The 25,632-nt window shown below is 46.0% G+C and overlaps 1 protein-coding gene across 3 annotated transcripts; it reads right to left on the reverse strand.

The window, feature by feature from the left end:
• Positions 1 to 710: 710 nt before the first annotated feature.
• On the reverse strand, positions 711 to 25,230 carry Fam160b1 (family with sequence similarity 160 member B1). Of its 3 annotated transcripts, none has more exons than XM_027406898.2 (17): positions 24,949 to 25,226; positions 19,503 to 19,581; positions 16,827 to 16,996; positions 15,223 to 15,327; positions 14,861 to 14,983; positions 11,825 to 12,106; positions 11,523 to 11,719; positions 10,058 to 10,172; positions 9,640 to 9,716; positions 9,370 to 9,562; positions 8,830 to 8,999; positions 8,398 to 8,538; positions 7,447 to 7,537; positions 6,060 to 6,203; positions 4,809 to 4,949; positions 3,923 to 4,026; positions 711 to 3,831 (listed from the first exon to the last, which is right to left on the reverse strand). In XM_027406898.2, exons 1-17 carry the CDS (start codon positions 24,991 to 24,993, stop codon positions 3,726 to 3,728), a joined length of 2,283 nt encoding a protein of 760 aa, XP_027262699.1. In that variant the 5' UTR covers positions 24,994 to 25,226; the 3' UTR covers positions 711 to 3,725. The 3 variants fall into 3 exon arrangements, with proteins under 3 accessions (XP_027262699.1, XP_035297640.1, XP_027262700.1); XM_035441749.1 differs by lacking the exon at positions 24,949 to 25,226 and adding an exon at positions 20,690 to 20,911; XM_027406899.2 differs by lacking the exons at positions 711 to 3,831; positions 3,923 to 4,026 and having other exon boundaries at positions 4,915 to 5,038; positions 24,949 to 25,230.
• Between the last annotated feature and the right edge of the window lie 402 nt (positions 25,231 to 25,632).

Genomic DNA, 25,632 nt, shown 5'->3' on the forward strand with positions numbered 1-25,632 from the left:
GTCCAAGACTATGTGGAAATACACTGATTAATAGAAATGGGTTAATAATTAAGACAGAGCTAGCTAATAAGCCCTAGTCACCAGCCAACAGTTTTATAACTGATCAAGTGTCTGTGTGCTTATTTGGGGCTGAGAAGGGCAGGGGGACCTGGTAGGACAAGAAACCTTACAGCAACAGAAGCCTCTACTGTATTAAGTTTCCATACAAGCTTCAAAGACCCTTATTTTAGCTATCCCTCCCCCACTTCTTCCCTGTTTAACCTCCCTGTTTCAGTCCCCCCCACTCCCTGCCCAACCATAACCACTTATCACATTTCCTCTTCCTAGAGACCCATACCCCCTCCCCCCAGTCCCCTACTCTCTACTTAACATCTGTGGTTATATGGATTGTAGCGTGCTTACCAATGACTTAACAGCTAACATCCACATAAGTGGATACACACCATATTTGTCTTTCTGGGTCTGAGCTACCTCACAACTTTTTCTGTTCTGTCCATTTACCAGCTAATTTCATTTCACTTTTTTAATGGATGGGTAACACTCCATTGTGTAAATGTAACATTTTCATTGTTCATTATCTGTGGATGGACATCTAGTTTGTTTCCAGTTTCTGGGCATTATGAATATAGCATTGTAGAAAGAATCACGATTTCAGATTAGTGGTGGAGAAAATACTTCCAGTTAGAATTCTGTAAGAATATTAGACAGTATTTTGTTTCAGTTACATTGATTTATTTTGTTGATTTCCCTCTTAGTCCTGCATGCACTGTTAGCACAAACACAGAAGCTGATCGCGCCCTCCCCAGAGGGGCGGCGGGCACACAGTCATCTGAGAGCTCCTCCATCAGCGGCCACCATCAGTGACCTACACTATGTTCATAGAAGAATGTACCAAATATCCTGTTTAATGTAAACAAGGCAGGAGGCCAACAGAGTATTAGTGACAATATTTTACAGGGCAGAAGTAGGATTATCCGTTTTAACATAGCAAGTGTCACTATGACATGCATATTTTACTTTATTGTACAACCCCAAATCTACAATTACCATCTAGTCTGTGGGTTTAGCATTTCACTGTTAACTTCTTCTGTTACACAGTAAACTTAATAGCTAAATGGTAACTGTAGAGTAATGTTAATAATTTATGGAGACATTACCATGAAAGTATGAAGTCATTCTACAATTTGTGCCCTGTAAAATCAATTGTAACAATCTTTACACTAGCAACAGTGTAAGCAAGCTAAGGGTTTTGGTCCATATACATATATAGACCAAATATGGTCCATACACACATATTTATATACACCCACACATTTATATACACTCATGTACAAACACATTAATATATAGGTAAGCCACAAAGCTATGAATCCACTCATAGCTTCATATTGCACAGATACATTGTGAGAATGTTACATAGTTAACGACGTGAACACTATAATAAAAATTGGCAATGACAATCTGATTTTGTCAAGTGAAGAATGGCTCATTACTGAAAATAAACCCAAAGACTACTGTTAGGAAGTATTTTTAAAACAAACAAACAAAAAAAGTACACACCTATTTCCTATTTATCCAAACATGAAGCAGGCTAGAGTTCAGTTTGGAACTCACCATGGCAACCACTTGCTAAGGTGGTACTTTCTACCCACAGTCTGTGGATAACCGGAAACAGCCGGTCTCTGAGACTGAGAGAGGGGTGATGCAGCACCTGGTTTCCTTAACAAATCAACTTAGTTCCATGACTTGTGCTGACTCTAGGTCTGAATTAAATATGGAAGAGAAGAGAAGAGAAGAGAAGAGAAGAGAAGAGAAGAGAAGAGAAGAGAAGAGAAGAGAAGAGAATTCGGAAGAGAAGCAGGCTCAACCTAGCTGGTTACAACAACTTAAGAAAACTCTACTCTCAGAAGCAGCAAGCACACACACACACACACACCACAGTTAAAGCTTTAGCGAGCCTGTCTGCGTGGATTAGCACTAGGTCCTGCGGGCGAGTATTTGGTCTGGGAGGTAACCTCATTGCTACCATACCTACTGAGCACTAGCAACGCATGGAGAAATATCTGATACCTCTCAATGCCTTGTTTTAAATTTACCTCCATCCCAGTAGACTGTAGCAACATCTAAAAATGGAGGTGTTGTGGTGAATCTTGCACAAACTGGTCAACAAATACAACAAAACAAACCATTTCTCATCACTCAAAGCCACAGAAGGAAAACCACGCAGGGAGCCACTGTCTCCTGTTGTCACTGTTTTACTTAACGGATTTCTCGAATGAGCAAAGAGAGATTTGCATCACGCTAGAAATGTGAGGTTGTTTTTACAGTGATGATCATTCTAGAACTGAGGCCATTCATATCTTTTGGTGTTTTGTTTCTAAGTAGCAAAACTGAACTATGACATGAATCAGAAATAGGCAAAGTGTCAAACATGCTCTGAGAACACTCCATGAGCTGTGGCTGTGCACCCACGTCTGGTGATGTCACAGAGGGGTGGGGCAGACCCTCTAGAGCTAAGCCTCCTGACAGTGACAGGAAAGTGCCTGCTGTTTAACCCTTCAAGGACAGGGACGTGAGCTTCAGGGCCATATCTGAGTGCCTGCACTAGTCACTTGAAGACTACCAAGACAGAGAGACAAGGTGGCCTGCAGCTGCATCCTACAACTTGGCTAACCTAGACATTCCTGCATCCAGAGCACTCTCTCTCACACACACACACTCTCAGTTTCCTCAAATCCTTTAAGGTGTAAACTGAACATTCTGAAGACAAAAGACTGAACAAAATGAGAAAAAATGTAAACATCAATAGGCCCTTGGCATTCTGATTGCTGCTTAAGAGTTACCAGTCAGTCCACACCTGGACACGACCACTTCAGTAATAAAATCAATTATAAAGCAATTTCATAAAGCAATTCTCAGAGAGGGAACGGGGGAGGTCTCAACCCAGGATGTGTTAATTAGCTTTTAAAAATACCATTTTAGCAAACACTACCAATGATGAGCATAAATCCAATGCCACTGCAAAAATGACAGTTTAAATAAACCGGGAACCACACATGAAAACCACGAACATGGCTATGTGCACAAAAGAGTAAAAGAACATTTCTTTAAAAAATATATATATATATATATTAATTAATACTTTCTTTATCATATTAAATTGTTATCTTACAAAAGCTGAGGAAGGTGATGTCGCTCTGTGTGTTTTATCTTCTAGAGATTCTTTTGGTAGTTCCTCAACTATGTTTTTTTTTCTCATTTACAGTTTTCTTAAATATTTTATATGATAAGAATCTTACCCTTAAAAAGTTATAAAATAAGTGATTTTTTTTTTTTTGCTGCTTATTAATACAAAAGAATATAAGCATTTGAGTCCCAGAGAATGTCAAAATGCTTTGCTGCCTGGAAGGATATTAAAATAACAGAAACCAGCAAAGGCTCAGCTGACATCAGGAGTTTTGCAGCTTTCAGTCACTGGAAAGGCTGTCTCCTGAAGTTCTGATTGCATCCCGGGTTTCAACAACGTGTGGTTTATACAGAGGACTGTGACAGAGCCAGGGGAAGTGACATCAGGCCCTTCCGCCAACAGCAGCCACACCGTGGATTGCAACTTCATTTATACGGCTTTCTGTCCTCTCGTGGCTGGGTTTTTCGGATGAAATGTACACAGTAACTCGGGTTCCCAGAGACCTGGGTGACTGTGGCCGAAGCATGGTGATGTCCACTCAGGGTGTGGTGGAAGCATGGTATTTCACAAAGGCAATGGCCGCCAGCTCCTTGCAGAACTCCTCTAAGACAATCACGCCCTCCAGCAATGTGACGTGGTCAATACTGGAAAAGACAGACAGTAAATCAGGGTAACAGCACAACGCTGAGTTGTGTCTGATTTCTGGAAAAGTATATAAAACACTGACTGACTCACATGGGGCCTTCGGGCTCCAAACCGAGCAGTCGCTTTCTGACCAGGAGAAGCTTGGGGGTGAAGTCTTGAATGCGCTGAATCCGAACCATCAGGTCTCCAACAACCTGCATCAATCAGAAGCAAGAGTTCAGCTCTCAGACAGAAGCGCCGTCCTACCCGTCACAATTATCTCTGACCAACCAACTCCTATTGACTCTTCAAAACGTAAATGTCAGGGTTGGGAGGTGACTCAGTGGGTGAGGTGCTTGCTGGGCCAGCGTGAGCACCTGAGTTCGGATCCCCAGCCCACCCACTGAAGTTGGGAGCAGCGGTGCATGTCTGTAACTCCAGCACTGGTGGGGGACACTGGGCAGCTGCCCAGCTGACAGGGTGAGCTGTGGGCTCAGCAGAAGACCTGGCCTCAAAAACTAAAGTGGAAGACACCAGACATCAACCTCTGGCCAACACAGCAGCACACATGGCCAAACACACCTACATATGCATGCATGGGCCCATGCACACGCACACATGTGCGCACTACATAGATAAGACAATTTTAGATTTACCACATGTATGTATATATACCACATTCATGCTCGGGGCCTGTAGACTTCAGAACAAGGTATTGGATGCCCTGAACTGTAGTTAGGGATGGTTGTGAGCCTCCCTGTGGGCGCTGGAGACGGAGTCTGGGCCTTATAAACAGCAGGTGCTTTTAACCCCTGAACTGTCTCTCTGGTTCATGTATCAACAGTTTAAATGAATTTTCTTAACTCTGATGGTTCAGAGAAGAGCAGTTATCTGCAGGCAGGAGACACATTCGACTTTACACTAACTGCACACAATCAGATAGGATGCTGACCAGGCAGCTGATGGACCCCGGAGAACAGGACGTTAATGAACTCACCCTGACGATCACCGAGAAGAGGGATCTGCAGCCAGAGGCCAAGCTCACGTAGGGATCCAGAAGGTACTCGTGGATGTGTGGGTGCGGGAAGAGAGACAGTCTGGACAGCACGGAGGTCACCTGCAGGTTCACGTCATACGGCTGCGAGGAAGCAAGAACACAAATACTCATCTCGTGCTTCCGGGACACTTCAATGTGGCTTCCCGCTCCCCTGCCTCTCCCAGCCTCTTCTGCAAGGGAGACACAGGCAGCTAAATTAGGCCTTACCATGGAAGTCAGGGCATTTACTGCACAGTGCTGAAACTTACAAACAGAAAACAGACACAGACTACAGGGAGACAAAGCTGCAAGACAGCAGATGGCTGTTCTATGTAGGCTGATGCCAGTGTGCCAGATGTAGTATTAACTATGAACCACAGAGGACACATTGACCCAAAGTCCTAACGAAGAAGGTGTATCGACTTTTAAACATAGTGTAACTTTAGGCCTATTATCCATAACTCAACAGCTCCTCAGACATCTCTTGGGCATAGTACCACAACCCTAGAACTTAATTGTTCATTGCTGTTACAGGCCATAGATAACAGCATTAGAGAGAATGGTGTCAGAACTTCCGATGGAGCCCATGCACCCCTGCTAGCACTCTTTCCAAACAGACACAGGGACTGGTGTACCAAAAACTAACTACCTAGAAAAGATAGGCAAGGCAGCCTGGGGCAGCCAAGGTGCTCAGGACCAAGTTTAGAAGTGCAATAGACTCTTGTTTTATTACCATTCACTGGCTACAGTGAAAACCAACTGCCAACTCTCTGGTACTCAGTAGAATGGCTGGGAACCTGGCAGGAGACAGCAGACATGGGGATGAACACAAGTTTCCCCTGTACTCTATTAAGGTATCCAGAACACAGCTCCTGGCTTTAAGTTCAACTGTAGGCTTTCTTACTTACTATGAACTCATAAACACAGGGATTTTTCTTTGAGTCACCCTTTTTCAAAATCTTGCCTTAAACAAGACAAAGGAAAGGAAATCTGAAGTTCCCGTAAAGGACTGAGTTTAAAGTATGTTTTCCTACTTGACACACACACACACACACACACACACACACACACACACACACACACACAGAGCCAGCCATTGACTGTGCGGATTCACAGCCTGTGGACAGTCATCTAACAGAAAGATAGGATCAGCCAGGATTACTTCATGAGTCAGCCACTCCAGTGTGAAATCAGTATCTTCTGATGCGTTACCTGATCAAGAATTCTTCCCATTCTGTCAAATAAAACTTTCAAAAAATGTCCTTCAAAGAAGGCTGCTTCTAAGTCACACTTCTCCAGTGGTTTGGGGGCACCAGGCCACTCCCATCGTAAACAGATGGCACAGTAGTCTCGGAACTGGGGGAAAGCATTACAGATAATGTGTTAGACAGAAACGGATGGGGATGAGACAGAAACAATGTCCTCAGATACCGTATAAAGAACCACATGGCTGTCACTGCACCTGAGGTGTCAGGAGGGAGTGACCGCTCAGCTCCTGACTGGGAGATGCTGGGGACACTACAATGCCAGGAGCACATGGAGGCTGGAGAAAAACGGTGGATTTGACCTCCAGTACCCGCTAAGTCCCTTCCTTTAAGGGACAGAATCCTTCATTCACCATGCTGGCAGACTTGGAGAACATTGACAAGTTTGGGAGCCAAAGCCTCAACTGTGTCTGAGGTGTTACATGGAATGTTACATGGAATGGATGGACGATATCTTGTGCCAAGCGCACTTACTGTTCTCAGAATGTACAGATACTAGGCACGTCACCATGAAAGGATGGAACACTGCTCTGAGGGCCAATGCTGACCCTCAGAGTCTTGTGACCACCATCAGTGACCAGAACGGAAAAGGGAGAGGTAGCACATACAGCTTGTGTAATCTGACTAGGCAGTTTCATATTGGCCAATAATTGGGAGTTTTTTAAAAATCTATTTTCATTTTTCTAATAATTCATTCCTTATGGTGTTTAATGAAGTCTTAGTATATGGTAACATGAGATAGAAACTAGTCCTGGAGACCAATGGTGGCACACACCTGTAACCCGGCACCTGGGAGAGGGAAGCAAGAGAGTAAGGCCTTAAGAAAATTCAAGGCCAGCCTGGCTAACCTGAGACCCCACATCAAAAGTAGGTAGGTAGGTAGATAGACAGACAGACATAGATAGACAGACAGATATAGACACAGATATAGATGATAGAGAGATAGATGATAGATAGATGATACAGAGATGGATGGATGGATGGATACATGGATGGATGGATGGACGGATACATGGATGGATGGATGGACGGATACATGGATGGATGGATGGATGGATACATGGATGGATGGATGGATACATGGATGGATGGATAGATGGATGGATGGATGGATGGATACATGGATGGATACATGGATGGATGGATGGATGGATGGATGGATACATGGATGGATGGATGGATGGATACATGGATGATAGATGGTACCAGCAGATTGACGTCTTATTTCTCAGGTGAGCTGCCTCCTTTCTGTCAACTGGATGAGGTAATGGGAGGGGCAATGTGCGCATTTTACACTCACCCCTATCCCCAAACCAGTCAGCTTTGTCTCTTACCTGCCTATGAGCATCTCTGAGGTAGGTGTCATACCCAGTGCCCTCAACATGGTAGGATGACTTTGCTTCATCTGGTACTAAACAGAGGAAACTTAAAGGGAAAAGGCCACAATGAGAAGTCTCCACTACAGTACATACTAAGCATCAAATTACACAGCAAGCTTAGTCAGCTATATACAAATGCAAACAGAAATTTGAAAAATCACAGTGTGCATTGTTTTAATAAATGGTAGCTCAGATTGTTAAGTAAAGGTTTTATTAAAAAATAACTCCACATGTAACAGAAGCCTAAAAAAGACTTAATACTGTTGTCACAATAATGGGTTGCTTTATTTATTAATCTCAAAAACTAGCTTTAAGTAACTGAACTTGAGATTTTTTTATGGACTGTAATTTCAAATTTGAGCCAGATGCAATTATTTTATGTCACTTGCCAGGACCAGGCATATCATTGACAGCATTAAAAGCAAAGACACTAGAGAAAATTGTCATGAAGAGACATTTTAGAAAAATGTAAAACCAGATTCCAAAATAGTTCAACACCTAGCACACATACATATCTAGTGAACACAGTTTGTCAAATTGGTGCTTGGCAATGTTGCTGTAATTGGCAATTATGTAATACTAAGTCGTCTCTATTAGAACCTTGGCACACTTAACCATCACTTCTTTTTCAATTATTCTTTCCTTCCTTCGTTGCTGTGCTAAAGGTCAACCCCAGGAGCAGACACAGACTGTCCAGGTGCTCCACGAATGGGCTGAGAGAAATCCACTTCTCTATTGAGCTGGGCTTTTCTCCTGGCATCAACTGTGGCCCCTGCTGTCATTTGCCACACAATGAGAAAAACAAGCTAATGGCACCTGTAAAGACTGAATTCGCAGTGACATTCCTGTAACGGTCTAAGGGCAGAGCTGCCAGATTCAGAACTAGCCAATCACACAGTGGCTCACCTGTTGACGATTTTATGGACTTCTGTCTTGCCATCATTTTTGGGATGGTCTGGGCTGGCATGGGGTGAACTGATCCATTCTTGGTTAGGCAGAGTGTTATCTGGTGAAATGTCAGTAAATAATGGATCTTCCTCCAGATCTCTAAGTTTAATTTAATGATGTATAAAAAACAACATTTATTATGACATTTTCTAAACCAAAAGATTCTTTGCTAGTTTCTGAGAAATACTATAAAACTTTTCTAATACAAAGAATAAGGACTAATGTAATTTTAATATGCAAGTTCCCACTTTACACTAACAATCTCCAGAGCTCATTGCTACTTTTCTTAATGGGCTCAGTGAGCATTTAGCATCTCCTGGGATTTATGTGGAGCTGTTAAACTACCCGGGAGGGACCCCGCTCACTGTCTGGGGACACACTGGCACTTACAGGGCTCCTGCCATCAGCCCATTCTCCACTGCATCCTTGTCTTCCGGGCATAAAGGTTTGTATTCCGTATAGTTTCTTTCTTCAAGGTTTCTTAGGACCAAGTTGTAAAGGATGTGCTCGTTGGGTTTTTGTAGAAGATGCTCAAACATCCTCAGGGTCATTATGCTTATCTGAAAACCAAGGTTGGCAAAAGTCGAAGGAAAAAGTCTCCAGTCAGTTACCCTTTTTGCTGTGTCACCAGTCAGACTGCCAGGTGTTAAAGCCACATAAAGAGACTCATTTGAAGAGACTCACAAGCAGAGGCCAGGGAGGTGGCTCAGTGGGTAACAGGGCTGACACCAAGGGTGATGATCACCTGAGTTCCATCCTGGGACACACATGGTGGAGGAGAAAACTGCCTCCTGCAAGCTGCCCTCTGACCTCTACATGTGCACCGTGATGCATGCTGCCGCCACCACCACCACCACCAAATTAATCTCAAGTACATTAAAAGACAGCATTTCAAAGACTCTAAGCCCAGCACTGTCACGCATGGCTTACCTCGTCAGATATGTGGTCACAATGTTCGATTAACCTATGTCTTAGGGGATGCCTGCTTATCTCTGACAGAGTTTCTGGCTCCCTCTGTTCTCCCAGGATGAAGACCACCATTTCCTGAAGCAGGACGTCCGAGGTCACTTGCCGAACAATGCGGTGCAGCAGAGCGGTTGACGACAGGATCCCCATCTCGGAGCTAGGTGTGGCAGACAGGCGGTCAGGGGAGAAGTGACAGGGACAGTGGTTACTTCTGTAAGGGGAGAGGGCACTCACGTCTGCATCAGCTGAGGCTCCATAACGCCGATGAAGAACCTTTCATGGATGGCTTTGGCGAGAGCAACAGCAGCAGTCTGGAACACACCATCAACGTCAGTAAATGGACTTGGGCCTGGAGACCCTGACTCTCACTAGAAGCCATGGGGACGTGGGGGCCAAGCATGGGTCCCCTGCAAGAGCAGCTACTTGCTTTTATCCCACCTACTCTGCCCAAACTAAAAGGAACAGGGGGGGGGAAATCCCAGGAACTTTAATTAACATCTCCCCAAGGGGAAAGCTGGAGGGGAGTCAACGCTGCCTAGGGAGTGGTGCAAAGCACTGACTGTGACAATTAAGGCTCAATTAAGACCCTTCTGGAAAGTTTTACTTCATAAACACATTTTAAAGTGACCCACAAACAGTAAAGCATTCAAACCTTTTGTGCTTCCTTGATGAGCTGATCACAATAATCAAACCAGGAGAGAAATGAAATTAAGGCTCGTTTCCCTGGGAAAGCCGAGGCATCTTCTTTATGGCTGTACGAGTCCAACCTGCATGACACAGGGGCAAACTGAGGCCAGGTCAGTGCGCACACAGCCCTTTGGTTTACAAGGAGAAAGGCAGCCCCTGAACGAACTCGTCCCATACACAGAGCGGTGCTGGACCCCAATCAGAGATCAGAGGAGACCTGGATAGGAGATGCCCAACAGCTCTCTCCTTAGGTGGGAGAGGCTAATACAGAATACCGCCCCATTGCCATCGCCAGGGACTTGACCCAGGAGACAGTGGATGAGCAAGGGAACAGAAGGGCTGCCAGGGCGGCTGCTCTTTTTCTTCCCTAAAAGGCCATGTGCTCATGACGTTAACAAGTGTGGCTGCCTAAGGACTCACGCAAAACACAGCGTGGGAGGACAAAAGCAAAGGGTAGACGTTGGGGGAAAATGACAAAAGGTAAATAGATTAAAATACTAGGCTGATTGCAAACTGGACTCAATGGATTTGGAGGAAGGCGGGGGTGGACCTCAGAGGAGCTGGGGAGAGGGGGCGAATACGATCAAGACATTCTGTGTGAAATTCTCAAATAAATATTCAATTTTTAAGAACAATGAAGATATTAGGCTGCCAGAAGGGGGCATGTTTGTGAATAGTTTTAAATGTTGCTTTTATTCTAAAACAATTTGTAAATGTTATACAAAATTTGTATTTTTTGAAGATTTTTATTTTCAGTGCCTGTGGGTATTGTGTAGAGATGTATGGGTGAGTGCAGGCTCTCATGGAGCAAATCCCTGGAGTAAGAATTATAGGAAATTGTAAGCTGTCCTGTGCAGATACTGTTAACCAAACTCTGGACTTCTGGGAGAACAGTATGAGCTCTGAACTTCGAGCTGACTCTCTAGGCCCCAAATCCTATTTTCTAATGAGAATAAAGTGGGTGAGTTTGAGAAGCAGAACTGAAACAGGGAGTCCACAGTGCAGCCACAGGACCTCCCAGCCCCTAGGACAAGGGGAAGTTATAGTTCGAGGCCAGCCTGGTCTATAAAGCAAGCCCCAGGCCAGCCAAGGCTACAAACAGAGACCCTGTCTCAAAAACAAAACAAAACAAAACAAAACAAAAGGAAATCCCTCTTCTAAAGATTTCTGTTGTTAATGTAACAACCGGTTATTGATCTCAACATAAACCTTATAATGGGCAAAATAAAAGGATCTGGACTCCATATCCCTGGGCTGTTGCCACACCACTTTGTCACCCCTAAGTGACAAGTACAATTTGAGTCTCAAGAAAACACTCCATTTAGTAGAGCTAGCTTTTCAAAAGGATGCAATCCTGTCACTGTAAAGCAGAAGGGAATGCAGAATGCAGGCACACAGGAGGACCCTGTGGGAAACGGAGCAGTGCTTACCCCCAGTTAACGGCCTCCACAGTCTCAATGTCTAAGGGATCCACTGACTGAGGTAGGGCCTTGTACAGGGAGGTGAGTCTGCCGGTCAGCAGCTCACTCAAGCAGGTGCTCTGAGCAAGGCACTTGGCGGCCGCAGGCTCCGGCAGACTCACCAAGAGCATTAAGCCCTCGCAGGCCTTCACGGCTATCCGACCGTCCTGAGGAAGAACACACGGTTATCTGCAGAACCAAACATGAAAGGATTCAGTGTTTCTCACTAAGGGGAGAATAAACTTGTTGTGGAGAGCAAGACTGTGACTCACAGGGCTCCTTGTCAGGGTCAACAGAGAATTCACTAGGTTGTAATCCTGCTTTGGTGGAATGGCGGAGGCCTCTGGCAGTGAGGTGACATTGAGGTCGTCCAAGCTTGCAGACAGGTCATCCATGTAGTGAGGGTGCTCATCCTCCGACTCTGTGTGCCCCGCCCCAGTGGCTCCTGACAGCTCCTGAGGCTGGTGGCACTGGCTGCTGTCTGCTGACACAGTGGAGGCGTCTTCTGCGGTGACACTCAGAGTTGCTTTGGAAGCCAGTGACTTGGACTTGTTCTGAAAAGGTGAGTGTGTCTCTGAGGATCATGTTCAAAACAGTGAGGGCCCAAACCCAGAGATCACACAGCAATGGCCTCCTCCTTCCTTTCTGGTATACTGGGGATCACGGCCAGCGCTCACTCAGGCTACACAAGCTCTCTTCATCCCCCGTCAGCTATGCCTCCAGCTCTAAAAGATTTGGGGTCAGAGGTGGCACTGATATGTGTGGAGGCTCCACACATACTTGGCAAGTTGCTGTACCACTGAGCTGAACTTCCAATCCTTTCTTGAATTATTTATTTTGAAATAGGGCCTCATCTAGTAGCTCAGGCTAACCTTAAACCTATTTTGTAGCCCATGGCAATCCTGCCTTAGCATAAGTGGCCTTCCAGCAGCTGGTGTACGAGACCCGTGCCGGAGGCCCAGCTTGGATTTTCCTATGACTAGCATTCCAGGTGCCTAATTAAAGTGGTACTAAGTGTTACGTCAAATGGAAACCTACAGACTCAACCACATTTCAGATGTGACGTAGTCAATGAAGTTACCAACTCCTCACACTAATTACAAGCATTTGACTCTGACCACACAATGAAGGGCATTAGCGACAGCTACCTGACTACTGAAAAGCTCCAGTACTCATGCCAGCTGCAGCTTTTTTGGTTACTAAGTTATTACAGATACATCACCTCAATGTTAACCCTGCCAGGGGAGGGTGCAAATCCTCCAAAGTTCAGCGGTTGCCAGCATCAGACTTGAGATTTCCACAGAGGCCTCAAATTCTCCTTAATTTGTAAGAACTTTTTTCTAAGGATTCCCAAAATCTTAACCTCTGCTTAGGAAAACATAAACTACTCTGAGGACATTTTCATTTGTGTCTCAGGATTCCATTTGCTTACCTGATCCCCACATCCACACACAAAGACTCTTAACCAGTTTCAAGGCAAATATGTCTTGCTTCCCATTTGACATAGAAGAGAAATCAAGTTATTCATGAGGTAAAGCTCCCCTGACACCAGTCTCACCACAGGCCTGTCACTGACTTCATCACTGGGTATGGGGAAGGCTGAAAAATTCACAGACCCCCGCCCCAGCACAGTCCTCAGAAACCATTGCCATGGCTGTGTGAGTGTCACTAGCCCAGTCTTGAGACAGACGAGCTCATGGCACACACTCCAAACAACTCCATGCAGTGAACATCTTGCCAACTGCCTACAGAATCCACAGCATCTGATGCTTTGCAAAAGAGGACCACAGGCTGAAGAGACAGCTTGGGGTGAAGGCACTTACTCCAAGCCTTGTGACCGGAGTTTGACTCCCAAGACCCCACAGTGGAGCAAACTGGTTCCTACAACGTGTCCTCTGACCTCCACACATACCTCAGCTAAACTGAGAATTCTAGGCCAACCTGGGCTACAGAGTGAAATCCTAGCTCAAAAATGAATACCAGCTGCACATGCCAGCAGAGGTGGAAAGAGTACCCCAAGTTCAAGGCTAGCCTGGTCTACACAAGTTCGGGCCAGCCTGGGTCACATAGTGAGATAGTGAGATCCTGTCTCAAAACACAAGCACGGTGAAGAAATCTCATAGGCAGCCAAACTAACTTATTTTTCATAAAATACATTAAGAACGAATGAACTATAACGTGGCCTAAGTAACATATGTTTAGCAATCCCAATTCTTGACTAACAGAACTGTTAAAAAGATAATAATGGCACATATTAACAGAAAACAGGCATTTCATGGTCCTAGTGCTACACACAGAATTAAACTCATGCAATTTTGCAGCTGAGCTGCCTGCCAGCCTCCAGGAACACTGCAGACAGGAACTCAAAATTGTTCAACAACAGAAGACAAAAACAATACATTAGAATGGCAAACACTAAGAACCTCATAACACCGAGATGGTGGGCACCCACATCACAGGGCTGCCGAAGGAGCTGACAGCAGAGCTGCTCTCCCTAAGATACCCCTCAAGGGTTTCACTGCTGAGAAAAGGAAAGGGCCCCGGGGCAATGTTAAAAAGCTCACCTCCAAACACAGGGGCCTCAGCTGAGGTTCCCAGCACCCACCACAGTGGAGTAAGCCTATAACTCCCACACTGGGCAGGCAGAGACATAAGATCCCTGGGGCTTATGGCCAGACAGTTCATCCTAACTGGTGAACTCCAGGTTCAGTGAAAGACTCTGTCTCTGTCTGTCTCTGTCTGTCTGTCTGTCTGTCTGTCTGTCTGTCTGTCTCTCTCTCTCTCTCTCTCTCTCTCTCTCTCTCACACACACACACACACACACACACACACAGATACACACACACATACACAGACACAAACATACACAAGAGATATGTTTACATTTTAAAAAATCTAAAAGAAAAAAGATCCAAGGGATAAAGTAAGTAAACAAAAGCAGAAAGCGAACATACTTTATTTCCCTTTTTAAAGGTGTAAGTAAAATTTAAAATATCAATTAAAAACAGACCATATCTTGACCATGGCTATAAAAATAATACAAATACTGCAGCCACCCAACAGGAAACAGAGCTGCTGGTAACGCAAGACTCTGTACAGCCCTGCTCACCTCTGCACCTGCTGTCTGTCCTTCCCCCACCACTCCCCAGATCAGAGTATGTCTGGCTCAGCTGCATTCCTTGAAATTCTCGTTCCATGGTGATTTCAAGTTGAAATAAACAAAGATCTCAAATGAAAACTACTGGTAGGCAGAACTTGCAGACCTGAATTGCTCCTGAGGAGCTGCAAGCCTGAGGAGTGTGGCTTACCTCCAGAAAAAAGTTAACCAAGTAGGGGTCCTGTTTCAGCTTGGCACACACAGTGCAGAGGAACTGAATCTCTTCGTTTTCTGTCGGCGTTGCAAGGACCTCACCACAGAGTCGGATTAATTTCTGTCAAAATGTTTAAACTTTAAAACTCTCTCTGTGATATTATGGAGGTAAAGTAAAAAGAAAATGTATATAATTTTACAGAGAAATATAGATAGACAGACAGAAGAAAACCCAAATGTTTGCTAATTTTCATGCTATTAGAATAATTTCCTCCATTATTTTTACTTCTAGAAAAACAATTCAAAATGACTTGTGTAGGAACTCAATGTGCTTTTAATTTGAAGTCGGGGAGGTGGTACCTGCACAGGCCTGTGGACATTGATGTGTGGAAGCAGGGGCTGCCGGATTCTTCCCAGAAGCTTGGTGTAGAACAGTAAAACCTGCTGCTTCATCCCTGGAGGACACTGAGCACAGGACAGATAACACACACAGATGTTCACAGCAGGACAGACAAGGTCTGTCAACATAGCCCCCCTCAAAGTCAATGCCGGTTACCAGGTAATGACTTTGCCCTAATGAAATTTTCCATTAATAGTCATGACTGGCATTCTAGAAACACAACTATACACCTGAGACCATACCACAGCACACAGGAGCACAGTCTCAGGTGATCACAAGCCAGGGCGAGCATACACTATTGAGACTAGCATGCTTCAGGCACCACCAGACTGGTGACTGCTGAGACAATACGGGCCTATGAGAGCAGACTCCTTGACAGACCAAGGACATATCTTGTCGTAACTAATACAAAGACATTAATACAAGGGGAGCTTGTGCACTGACTCCTTTAAGCTAACTGCAAAGATACAGGGACATGAGTCAGCCAAGTCGTATGTTCTGTAATAAAGTGGGTGACACTGCCGACACACAGCTACACAGTCATGAGACATGTATGCCACAGGGTCATCACAGACTGCTATCTACAAACAACCTAAAATGTAATCTTTATTCAGATAAAATGCTAGTGATATTTATAATCACTTGTATCAAAAATAAATTTACTGGCGGTATAGTTACTACCATCTTGCTGAAACATCAAACTAATTCAATTCGTTGGTGTAAAACCCTTCACTCCAAAGGGTGGGGGTGGGGAGCATGGCGAGGTTCATGTTATGAGGGCAGATTCTCTCCTTAGAAAAGGGTGTACTGAACTCAAATAAATTGGGGGTACTACAGGCTTTCTTAAAAAATTGTCTTTGATATGATTTACAATCATGTGGTATTAAAATGACTATCATTTCATTTTAGTTTTCACCTTACAGAAATTCACAGAACCACTGTGTTTCTGAGGTGGAGGAGGGTCCTACAATCACTTCCAGCCACCCAAACTGCAGTTCCAACAACGCAGGTCACACCAGAGTGTGCAGTGGGCAGCATCGTGGAGCTTGTAAATACTATGGTGTCCACACCATGACAAAGCCAGCCGACACATTCTCAGAACATAACCCCTGTAGCTAAGGATACATGAATTTGAAGCTCTGTGGCAAAAACACTATTTCTGGTATAATATCAGATTTGCAAAGATTTTTCAAACTTCATTATGCTTAAAATTTGCACTGCACCCACCATGATGATTCAGTGAGTATCAGAATAGCCAAGCACGATCTTTTTAGTGCCCCGGCCTCGTACAGCACAACGGTCTTGTCGTTCTCATCCCCTCTGACTGTGAGCACATGTACTTGAGTTTATGTTCACAAATGTCACCCCAGGGTTCTAAGCAGCTAAGCGGGAGTGTGATCCTGAGCTCTGGTAGCTCTGCTCTCTCTATGGATGGCCCGGCTGCACAGAACACACAAATCCCCCATGTCCTCAATCTTAGGCCAAGCACCACCAGCTGCCATTCCTATCTCTATACCTGAACTGGAGCTTTGCCTGCATTACATAGGGTGGGTCAGGGACTTACGTCGGCTTTCCCTAAGGTGTATAATGTTTCCAAGATCTTATGGTGGAGCAGGTATTCCATACATGGCCCCGTCTCTCCAGATTCTCGCTCATTTTCTTCTTGGACCAGTATGTCTAACATCTGATCCAGGTGGGAAGGAATGTTCGTATCAGTCACTGGGGCTTTATCATCTAAACAACAGAAAAATCATCATCAAACCCTTGAAAAACTTCTTAGGCTTCTTGTGTACAACTACATTATCCAATCCCTCCACCCCTGTTCCAACTCCAAACTGAACAGAGTTCTAAACCACACACCTGAGGTGTGGTCACAATGTGGCTGTCTTTGTTAGAAACAGAATATCCCAACTGTGATCCACTGTGTATCTTGTCGGTGAATACTCCTCTATTGTCATTTAGAAATGGCCTCTGAAAGGGAAGACCTGATTCTGTCTCCTAAATGATTATTGTTCCTGTGCCCCCTGAACAGACTTCTGCTGGCAGTTCCTCCTGCTCTCCTACACAGAGCTCGGCTCACTTAGAGCCCAGGTCAGACCCTGCTCCTTCTGAATCCCTTTCGCTCCACCCTCTGTCTATCCCAAGACTCTACCAGACTCAGCATCTGTCTCTCCCCAGATAATGTGCACACTCGCTTCTGCTACTAGAGACAAAAACCCTTCAAAGCAAGAATGCATTTCCTTAAAGCCCAAAGAGGGTTAAAAGAAATCAATCACAAAGCTAGCAGTAATATTAAAAGGTGGCTCCTCTCAAAAACAAAAACCAAAAAACCCTCTGCAGGTCAGCCGCTGAACATGAGACACTCTCAGAGCTCGTAAACTTACTTTACATCTGAAGGTGCCACACCCCACCCAGCCTTCACTCACTGTAGAGCTACGCAGGGCTTCTTGTCCTGCATGGATTACTTCTGACCTCACTGGTTTGCCAAACAGCCACTCTCATTTCTCACTCTTGTCTGATCTGCAGATCCGCTACTATGACTGCACGGTCCTCGGAGGAGCAGGTGGCCAAACACAGCACATGGGACATGTGACGCCCGGCCTCGGTTTCTTACAAACACCATTAGGTGACACCAAGGAACACCCGTTCCTTATGTTTTGCAGGTGGCTGCTTTTGCATCTCAGCAGCACAAAGGACAGACACAAAGGAGACTATGTGGCCTAGAAGGGCCAACATATATACAGTTTGCTAATCCTTGCGCTAATCTCCCCATAATCTGCTGCTCACTGATTAGAACAGAAGCTACCAGGAGGTAAGTTGTAAGGACCATGCAGAGCCAACTCCTGGCTCCTCTGCTCTCTGCTGTGTTTCCATGGGCAGACTGTCCACTGGCCTCCAGAGGCCAAGTCCCTACTTTCTATCTTTCCTACTGCATGATGCTCTCCAACCACCCCGACTTACTCTGATATCTGCCTTTTCCTCCTCTGGATTCTCTGAAACCTATCTTACATCCTTCTGTCCCTCCCTCTATCCGTCTCTTTTTTAAAATGCTGGTGCTAGAAGCCAGCGCCTAACCCATGCCAGGAGGGTGCTCTACTGCCGAGCTATTCCCATCCCAACACCTTCCATCTTCTGAAGGAATTACAACAAGGGGACGGGGCAGTGTTGGGGAGGTGGTTCAAATTCCAACACCCACATGAACATCAGGTGAGGTGGCTGTGTCTGTGACCCCAGTCGTTTGGGGAAGAAGAAGATGGGTGGATCTCAGGGAGCCACTGTCCAGTCAACCTAGCCAGGCAGTGAGCTTCAGTAAGAGACAGTGTCCCAAAAAGGAAGGCGGAGAGGGCCAACAAGATGGCTCACAGGCAAAGGTGCTTGCTGTACCAGCCTGATGACCCGAGTTCAATCCCTGGAGAGAACCAACTCTACAAAATTGTGTTCTGATCTCTACATATATACTAAGGCATGCTTACTCATAACACACGCACGCACGCACGCACGCATGCATGCACGCACGCACGCAGTTGGGAGGGCTGAGACAGAGGGAGATGGAGGGGACAGAGGAGGACAAAGGGAGAGGGCGACTGAGAGACTGACTGACCGATTGTAAAAGGTGGAGGAGTGACTGAGGCAGATACCCAGTATGGTCTTCTGCCCCTCTCAGGTCTTCCTTACACAACACTCCTCACGAGGGCAAGCAACATTATGTCTACACATTCTCTATCCATTTTCTCCTCAACTTAATCACTGATCATCTTTCCTCAGTGCCATTCAAAAAGGTTTCCTCAAGAACACCAGTGAGAGGCTGGCTGGCTGAGCAGGAAAAAGCACTCAGTGAGGGCCACTCCAGACAAACATGGCTGACGGGTTACGAGGTCTTGTCTAGACTGAAGTAGCCACCTGCTCACCCCATACCCAAACACACACTGCCACCCCCATCCTGCCTGCTTTTTTCTCCTCAACACTTAGCTGACACACGATATGGGTGTTTCCATTTACTGTGTGCCTCCCAGTCAGTATATACGCTCCTTCAGGGCAGAGCTTCTGTGACTGCTGTGTGTGTTAGACTGTCTACTCAGTTCCCAGACACCGCCTAGAACAATGCCCAACACAGGAGACTTCAAAGGGAATGTTTACAATGACCCTAAAGGAAGAAGCAAAGGTAAAATCGCTTAAAGTTAAAAATAAAATAACTGAAAAACTCATCTTGAAGCAGATCATAGACACGGATGTTCCTTACCTGAAGTTTCTATGTAGTAATGGGTTATAGCCTTCCAGTGATAAACAAAATCTTCTTGTAGCGGAAGAGATGGTGCAAGCTACACAAACACAGAAGACCAGACTTAGAGTGAGGCATTAAAGTCTCCTGCAAACTTCAACATTACACTTGTCTGTAATGCAAGAGAAGCGTCAAAATAAGGGTAAACTTGACTTTATGTCAGATATCAAATAAAAGCAAAATGAGTTAAATCCAACGAAGCAAAGCGATTTATTAAGAAAAACACCTTTAAAAATACTATTATTAAACTACAGCATTCAACCCCCCCCCCATGTCTGTTATCACATGGCTTCAAAAGGGACTAAACCAAAAAAAAACACCATTACCCCCTGACAGAGGTGACTGTAAAATCACATCACTGACAGATAATCAGAGGTCTCTGTACCTGGGACTTGGGAAAGGGAAAGGGTGATGAGTGGCTGTCAACAGCTTACACGTCAGCACAGCAAACACACAGCACTGCCAACGCCGTCATAATCAGATTAAACTTCTCCCTGCCTTCCATGGTTTTCTGATGTACATCTGTTTTCTTTGTAAGCCTGGGTCAGGCAGTGTATATTTTTAGCAAAATAACTACACGAACCATTATCAATCCAAATTCTACCAAATGGGTTACACTGCAACCTTTGAAATGCACTTCGTAAGTTTTAAGACCAGATTTGCAGCCCTTCTGCCACTTGCTGCAAGCAGAGGACCAGCATTAGGAATGCACGCTGAATGCAGAGGGAGGGGCACCCATCGGAAGTACAGCTAGCTACAGGAGGTGCAGTGCTGGAGGCTGACCGCTAAACTGAAGCGCCAAGCGTGCCCAGCCCTTCATCAAGAAGCCAGTTGCTCTCATGTACAAAGCTCACACTTGAGAGTGCAGCTTTTCTGAGTATACATATGTACACACACAAACATGCACACACAGGGATAAACACGCATGAACATATGTGCACGCATCCTTATCAAGTCTCAAGCCTATGGTTTTGTGTTGGGCTAAATTCACAGCGTCTCACAGCGCAGTTTGGGGACACCCACCACAAGACCTGCAGTCAGAGCCTCCTACACTTGCACTTGTATCATGCTGACCTTTGGTTTCCCAGCTAGTGACCTTGAAGCTGACAACTCTGTCAACACAATTTCTCAACTCTTATGCAACTTACTGGTCAGTCGCAGACATGTTAAGTAGCTCAATCCACAAGGCGAAATACATTTATGAAAAGAAAACGGAACTGAAGACTTTCAAGCCATCGTTAGCTTCCTAAAGCTGATCCTTCCTACATTTGTCTGTGTGCGGAGATTGGCGAAGAAAGTAGGAACGTGCAGTGTTGTGAAGGAGTCAGGCAGGCAGCTAAGCTTTGCTTAGCTTTGCAGAGTTACATTGACTAAAATGAGACAGACAGGAGGAGAAGACTGCGGTTGTAATGTAGTAACAATTTCTCCTTTAGGTGGTTACACAGTATCTTCCTCCAGCTTTGGCCCAGCAGCACCACGCTGCAGTCCCCAGACTGGAGGCTCCGCCAGGAGTGTAAGGGTAGCCTTGCCTTAGAATACCATCAAATCCCAGGCGGGATGGTGCTATTACTCCAGTGCAGGAGGGAACCAGCCGAACTGTTCTGAAATGCTAATAACTCAGACCATCGCATTCAAACATGAATACGTTTCTTACTTTGAGAGACTCCAGTCAACTTGCCTTTTCTCTTACATGAAAATGACCTGTTAGCATTACATAAAACTCATCCTCTGAAATGGATGTGTGAATCAGCCGCAGGAGACGTAATTTAATTTTTTAGTGTTCGGAGGTAAATTCTCAAAACTCTCATACCTACAGCCACCCTAAATTGCCAGGATACCTATCTGTGACTTCCTGTTCACCGATCTTGACTTCCTGTTCTCCTACCTGGGACTTCCTGTTCTCCCACCTAGGACTTCCTGCTTTTCTTATCTGGAACCTCTTCCTCTAGGAAGCTCCCCCTCTTCACTCTGAAGTGCCGACACTCTGAGGCTTCCTGCTAGCCCTGACTCCAACTTTACCTCTGCTTAAATGCTGGACCTGGACAAGGGCTGGGGTGGTACCATCTTTTTAATCATTTAGACTCCTGGCTTCAACTCAGTGATGGTGCCCAAACAGCACCAAAATATTCATTCCATGAAGAATGGGTGGCCCACCAGTTACTGGCATTTGATAAGTAGCCGTGCAGTCCAGCATTGCCCTGGCCACCCACACTAGTGAGTCTCTATTCATCGGTGGAACTAGTGCTCAAACCAAGGCCGAAGCAAGCACTCCACCATCAGGCCACACCCCCAGCCCTTTTTTTTTTTTTTTAAATATTGCAGCAGGGTCTCACTATATATTCCAGGTAGGCCTTGAACTTGAAATCCTCCTGCCTCTGCTGCCTGAGAGCTGGGATTACAGGTGTGTGCCACCCCCATCATATCCAGCCTAAAGCAGTATTAAATTCTCATTCAGATTTCCCCTTTGGCTCATACTCCCATCAGAGACCAAAACACCAGTTAGCTGACTTGCCTTAGGTAATGGTGCTTTTTGCTAGAAACCTGGACTTTGTCCACATGTACAATACACAAAAGAATCTCCACCAACAAACTGGACAAGACCTTCCAGCTACCACCTCTGCTTTAAAAGCCTCCGACAAAATGTACATTCTAAAAGATCTTTTAGAGTGCCCTTTTCAACCCCAAACCTATTTTGTCTTTGTGTTGTTTGTTTTTGTTTGAGACAGGGTCTCTCGTAGTACTAGCTGGCTTCAAACTCACTATGTAGCTGGCCTTGAATTCTCAGCCCTTTGGCTTCCAGCTCCTGAGGTTCCAGGAACTTCAGGATCCTTTTTCTGACCTCCACATAGCATACACTCGGTTCATATACATACATGCAAGCAAAACACTCATACACATGAAATAAAGTAAATCTAAAAAGGTTAAAAAAAAAAGCCTTAAAAGGGGTAGGTACTGAGATGGGCCAACAGTCAAAGACACTTGGTGGTGTCTGACCACCTGTGTTTAATTCCCCAGGACTCACATGGTGAAAGGGAAAGATGTTCTCAGATTTCTCCTAATCAAGTACACACAAGAAACTAAACAGAAAACAAAACACCACCAGCTTGTGGTCCAGCTCTTGAAGGGCTGGGACAGAAAGGTCAGGAGTTCAAGGTTATCTCTGGTTACTTAGCAAGTTTGAGGCCTGTCAGGGGACCTTGACTCAAAAACAAAACAAAAACCCCAAACTCCTTTCCTAACCTCATCTAGATGAATATATGTCTGATCAACCTTAAAAAAATAAAAAACAGAAGGCTTATGTGACTGAAAATGGGCACTTAGACCATGCTAAAAGGCAACATAGGATGGCATGGCTCTGAAGACACACACAATGTCAACGGAAAAGCTGTCCAGTCACCTGCAGGCCTGGGTCCCCTCCCAAGTCTGCAAACCCAGATGAGTCTCCTCATTGGAATGCTGCATCAGAACATAATTAAGGGATGGGAAGACTTGTTTATGGATAAAAAAAAAAAAAAAAGGTCAACATAACCAGGAACTAATCTTGGTTATGAAAAACATTCAACTGCCAAAGGACGGCTTATTTATCATTATCTAGGAGTTTTTCTCAGGAGAATGGTGAAGGGGGCATCAAAAAAAAAATATTCTTCAAGGGATGAGGGATCAAGTCTATAATCCCAGCCCTTGGGAGATAAAGGCAGGAATATTTACAAATTTACAACTCTAATTTTGTTAGTTGACCCTAAAAATCAATGTTTTTTTTTTTCCTTCTTTAAAAAGTCATGTGAATATGAAAGTGATTGGGTCAGGGCCAGCCTGGAGCTACATGAGACCCTATCTCAACAACAACAACAACAACAAAAGCAAAGAGGAACCAATCAGATTTCAGAAGATGTACTTTCTCTTGGTAAACTGTGTGGATGGCAGGACAGCTTAGAAACCAGCACTGAGCAAATGAACTTGACATTTACTCCTTGGACTAGGTGAACCTAGTGAACTCATTCTCCTCACTGACCCAACCAAGACAAAGACACTGATTATCGCTGAGTCTCACTCAGGTAATTTGGTAGATGTTAATGATACATGCAATTATAAAAAGATTACAACAACAGAAAACACAGGCCTTAGGACAAAAACAAGTCTATAAACCAAAAACCCTAGATAGGTTTGGTGACATGCCTAGAACTTAACATTCTAGAAGCTAAGCCAAGAAGTTCAAGGCCAGCCGGGGAAACTTGGTAACACTGGATCTCAAAAAATAAAACAGAATAAAATAAAAATCAGTGTGAGAACTTTTGCCCAGAACATGACAGGCCCCAGGGTTTAATCCACATAATTTACTTCTAATTATCTCTTATTTATCATTATACTGTTTGATGATTCTTTTAAGTATAATTCAAAATATCAACACAACGGTTGTTAAAACTCCTAAATTATCTTACAAATGCTTCTGCCGGCTGACTCTATATAAGCAGGCAAAGTAAAAACTGTGTCTTAAAGCCCTGTCCCCTCTACCCATATGTCAACACTGCTCCTCACCCCTTTCTTTCCTGGTTTGCTGTGTCACCAAGGGGGGAGGGGGGAAAAACAAAACAAAAAAAAAAACTATTCCTTGCACTACATAACTGGCACTTGTATTAAAGTTTTGTCTCCATAGCCGAAATTTACAACTCTCATTTTGTTAGCTGACCCTTACCATCCACCGTGGTGCTTGTTTTTTTCCTTTAAAAACTCATTTGAAGTTGAAAATACTATTATTAAGTCATTGTCAACATGTAAACAAAATGTCATTTTCTTTTTAAGGTGAACACAGCAAGTTTCTTCACACACGGCAATACTCAACCCCAAAACGAGCAAGTAAAATAAAGCAACGGGCTGTGTTGAGCAAGGCGTTCTCTCTTTTAGGTTCTTGGGGGGGGGGGTCTGTTAGGAGGTTTGAGTAATGTCCCTCCCCGTGTGCCGTTTCAAGACCAGCCTCAAAGTACAGCGGTTGCAGGCTGCGCCAAGAGCGTCCGGGAAGCGCATTATTAGAAAATAAAAGGGAAACAGATGGTGTGAGCTGGGCGATCGCGGACCTACAAACTCCTGCAGATCCATCACCCAGGTCCTGCCGAGGTGGGCCGCCGGGCCGGGCCGGGTCGGGCCGGAGCAAGCCAGCGCCGGTACCGGCGTCACCCGGGCTCTCCCACCCGCACCAAAGCCGAAGCAAGCCCAGCCCACGGGCCCCGCCGTTCCATTGTGTGGCGCGGGGCTGGCCACTCGGGCCCCGAGGCTAACGGCCAGGAGGCCCCGGGAGCCGCCCGGTGCCCGGCGGGCGGGCGGGCGAGCGGGCGAGCGCGCAGGCCTCCCACAGCCCCCCCGCGCCCGCAGCCGGATCCGCCGTCCCTCCCCGCCCCCACGCGGGCCTCACCGCCTCCACGGCGTGCTGCAGGATGGACGTGAGCTTGGAAAACATCCTGTCCCGGGACTGCAGCAGCCTCTCCCGGGACGACCTGGAGAGCTCCTCGATGCGCCGCCGCCGCCCCTGCTGCGGCTGCCCGGGCCGCTCCAGAGTGAAGGCGGGTGCGGGCGGGCCCGGGCGGGGAGCGGAGGGCGGAGGGGGAGCGGGAGGCGCGGCTCGGAAGGCGCGGGGCCGCGGCGGGCGGGCGGCTCCGAGGACACTCGGCTGGGACTCGGGGCCGGCGGAGCTCGGCGGGCGGCGGCGGCGGCGGACACGGTGGCAGAGGCTCGGGCTCTTCCGGCCGCTGTGCCCGCCGCGGCCTGCAGGGGCGCCCGCGCGGCCAGCCCCGGAAAGCCGGGCCTCCGCTGCCTGCGGCGCTGGACGTGGGGCGGGGCGCGCAGCGGCCGCGGCGAGCGTGGCGGGCGGGCGAGCGGGCGGGGCCGGCTTTGCACCGGGCGCTGCTAGAGCTCATTTCTCCGTGAGCTGCGCCCGGTGCGGGTTTTACAGCGAGGCGTTGGCGCGGCGTTTACCGGGCCAGTTTGGGAGGCCGCTGGGGAAATAACCAGGTCTCCCTCACGCCGGAACGAGCAGTGGGACCCCGTGCTAGGAGGCTTGCGCCGTAAAATTGCTTGGTCTTCCCAAAACAGGAAGTGC

Source organism: Cricetulus griseus, chromosome 3, assembly GCF_003668045.3.
Source record: "Cricetulus griseus strain 17A/GY chromosome 3, alternate assembly CriGri-PICRH-1.0, whole genome shotgun sequence".
Classification (NCBI taxonomy): domain Eukaryota; kingdom Metazoa; phylum Chordata; class Mammalia; order Rodentia; family Cricetidae; genus Cricetulus; species Cricetulus griseus.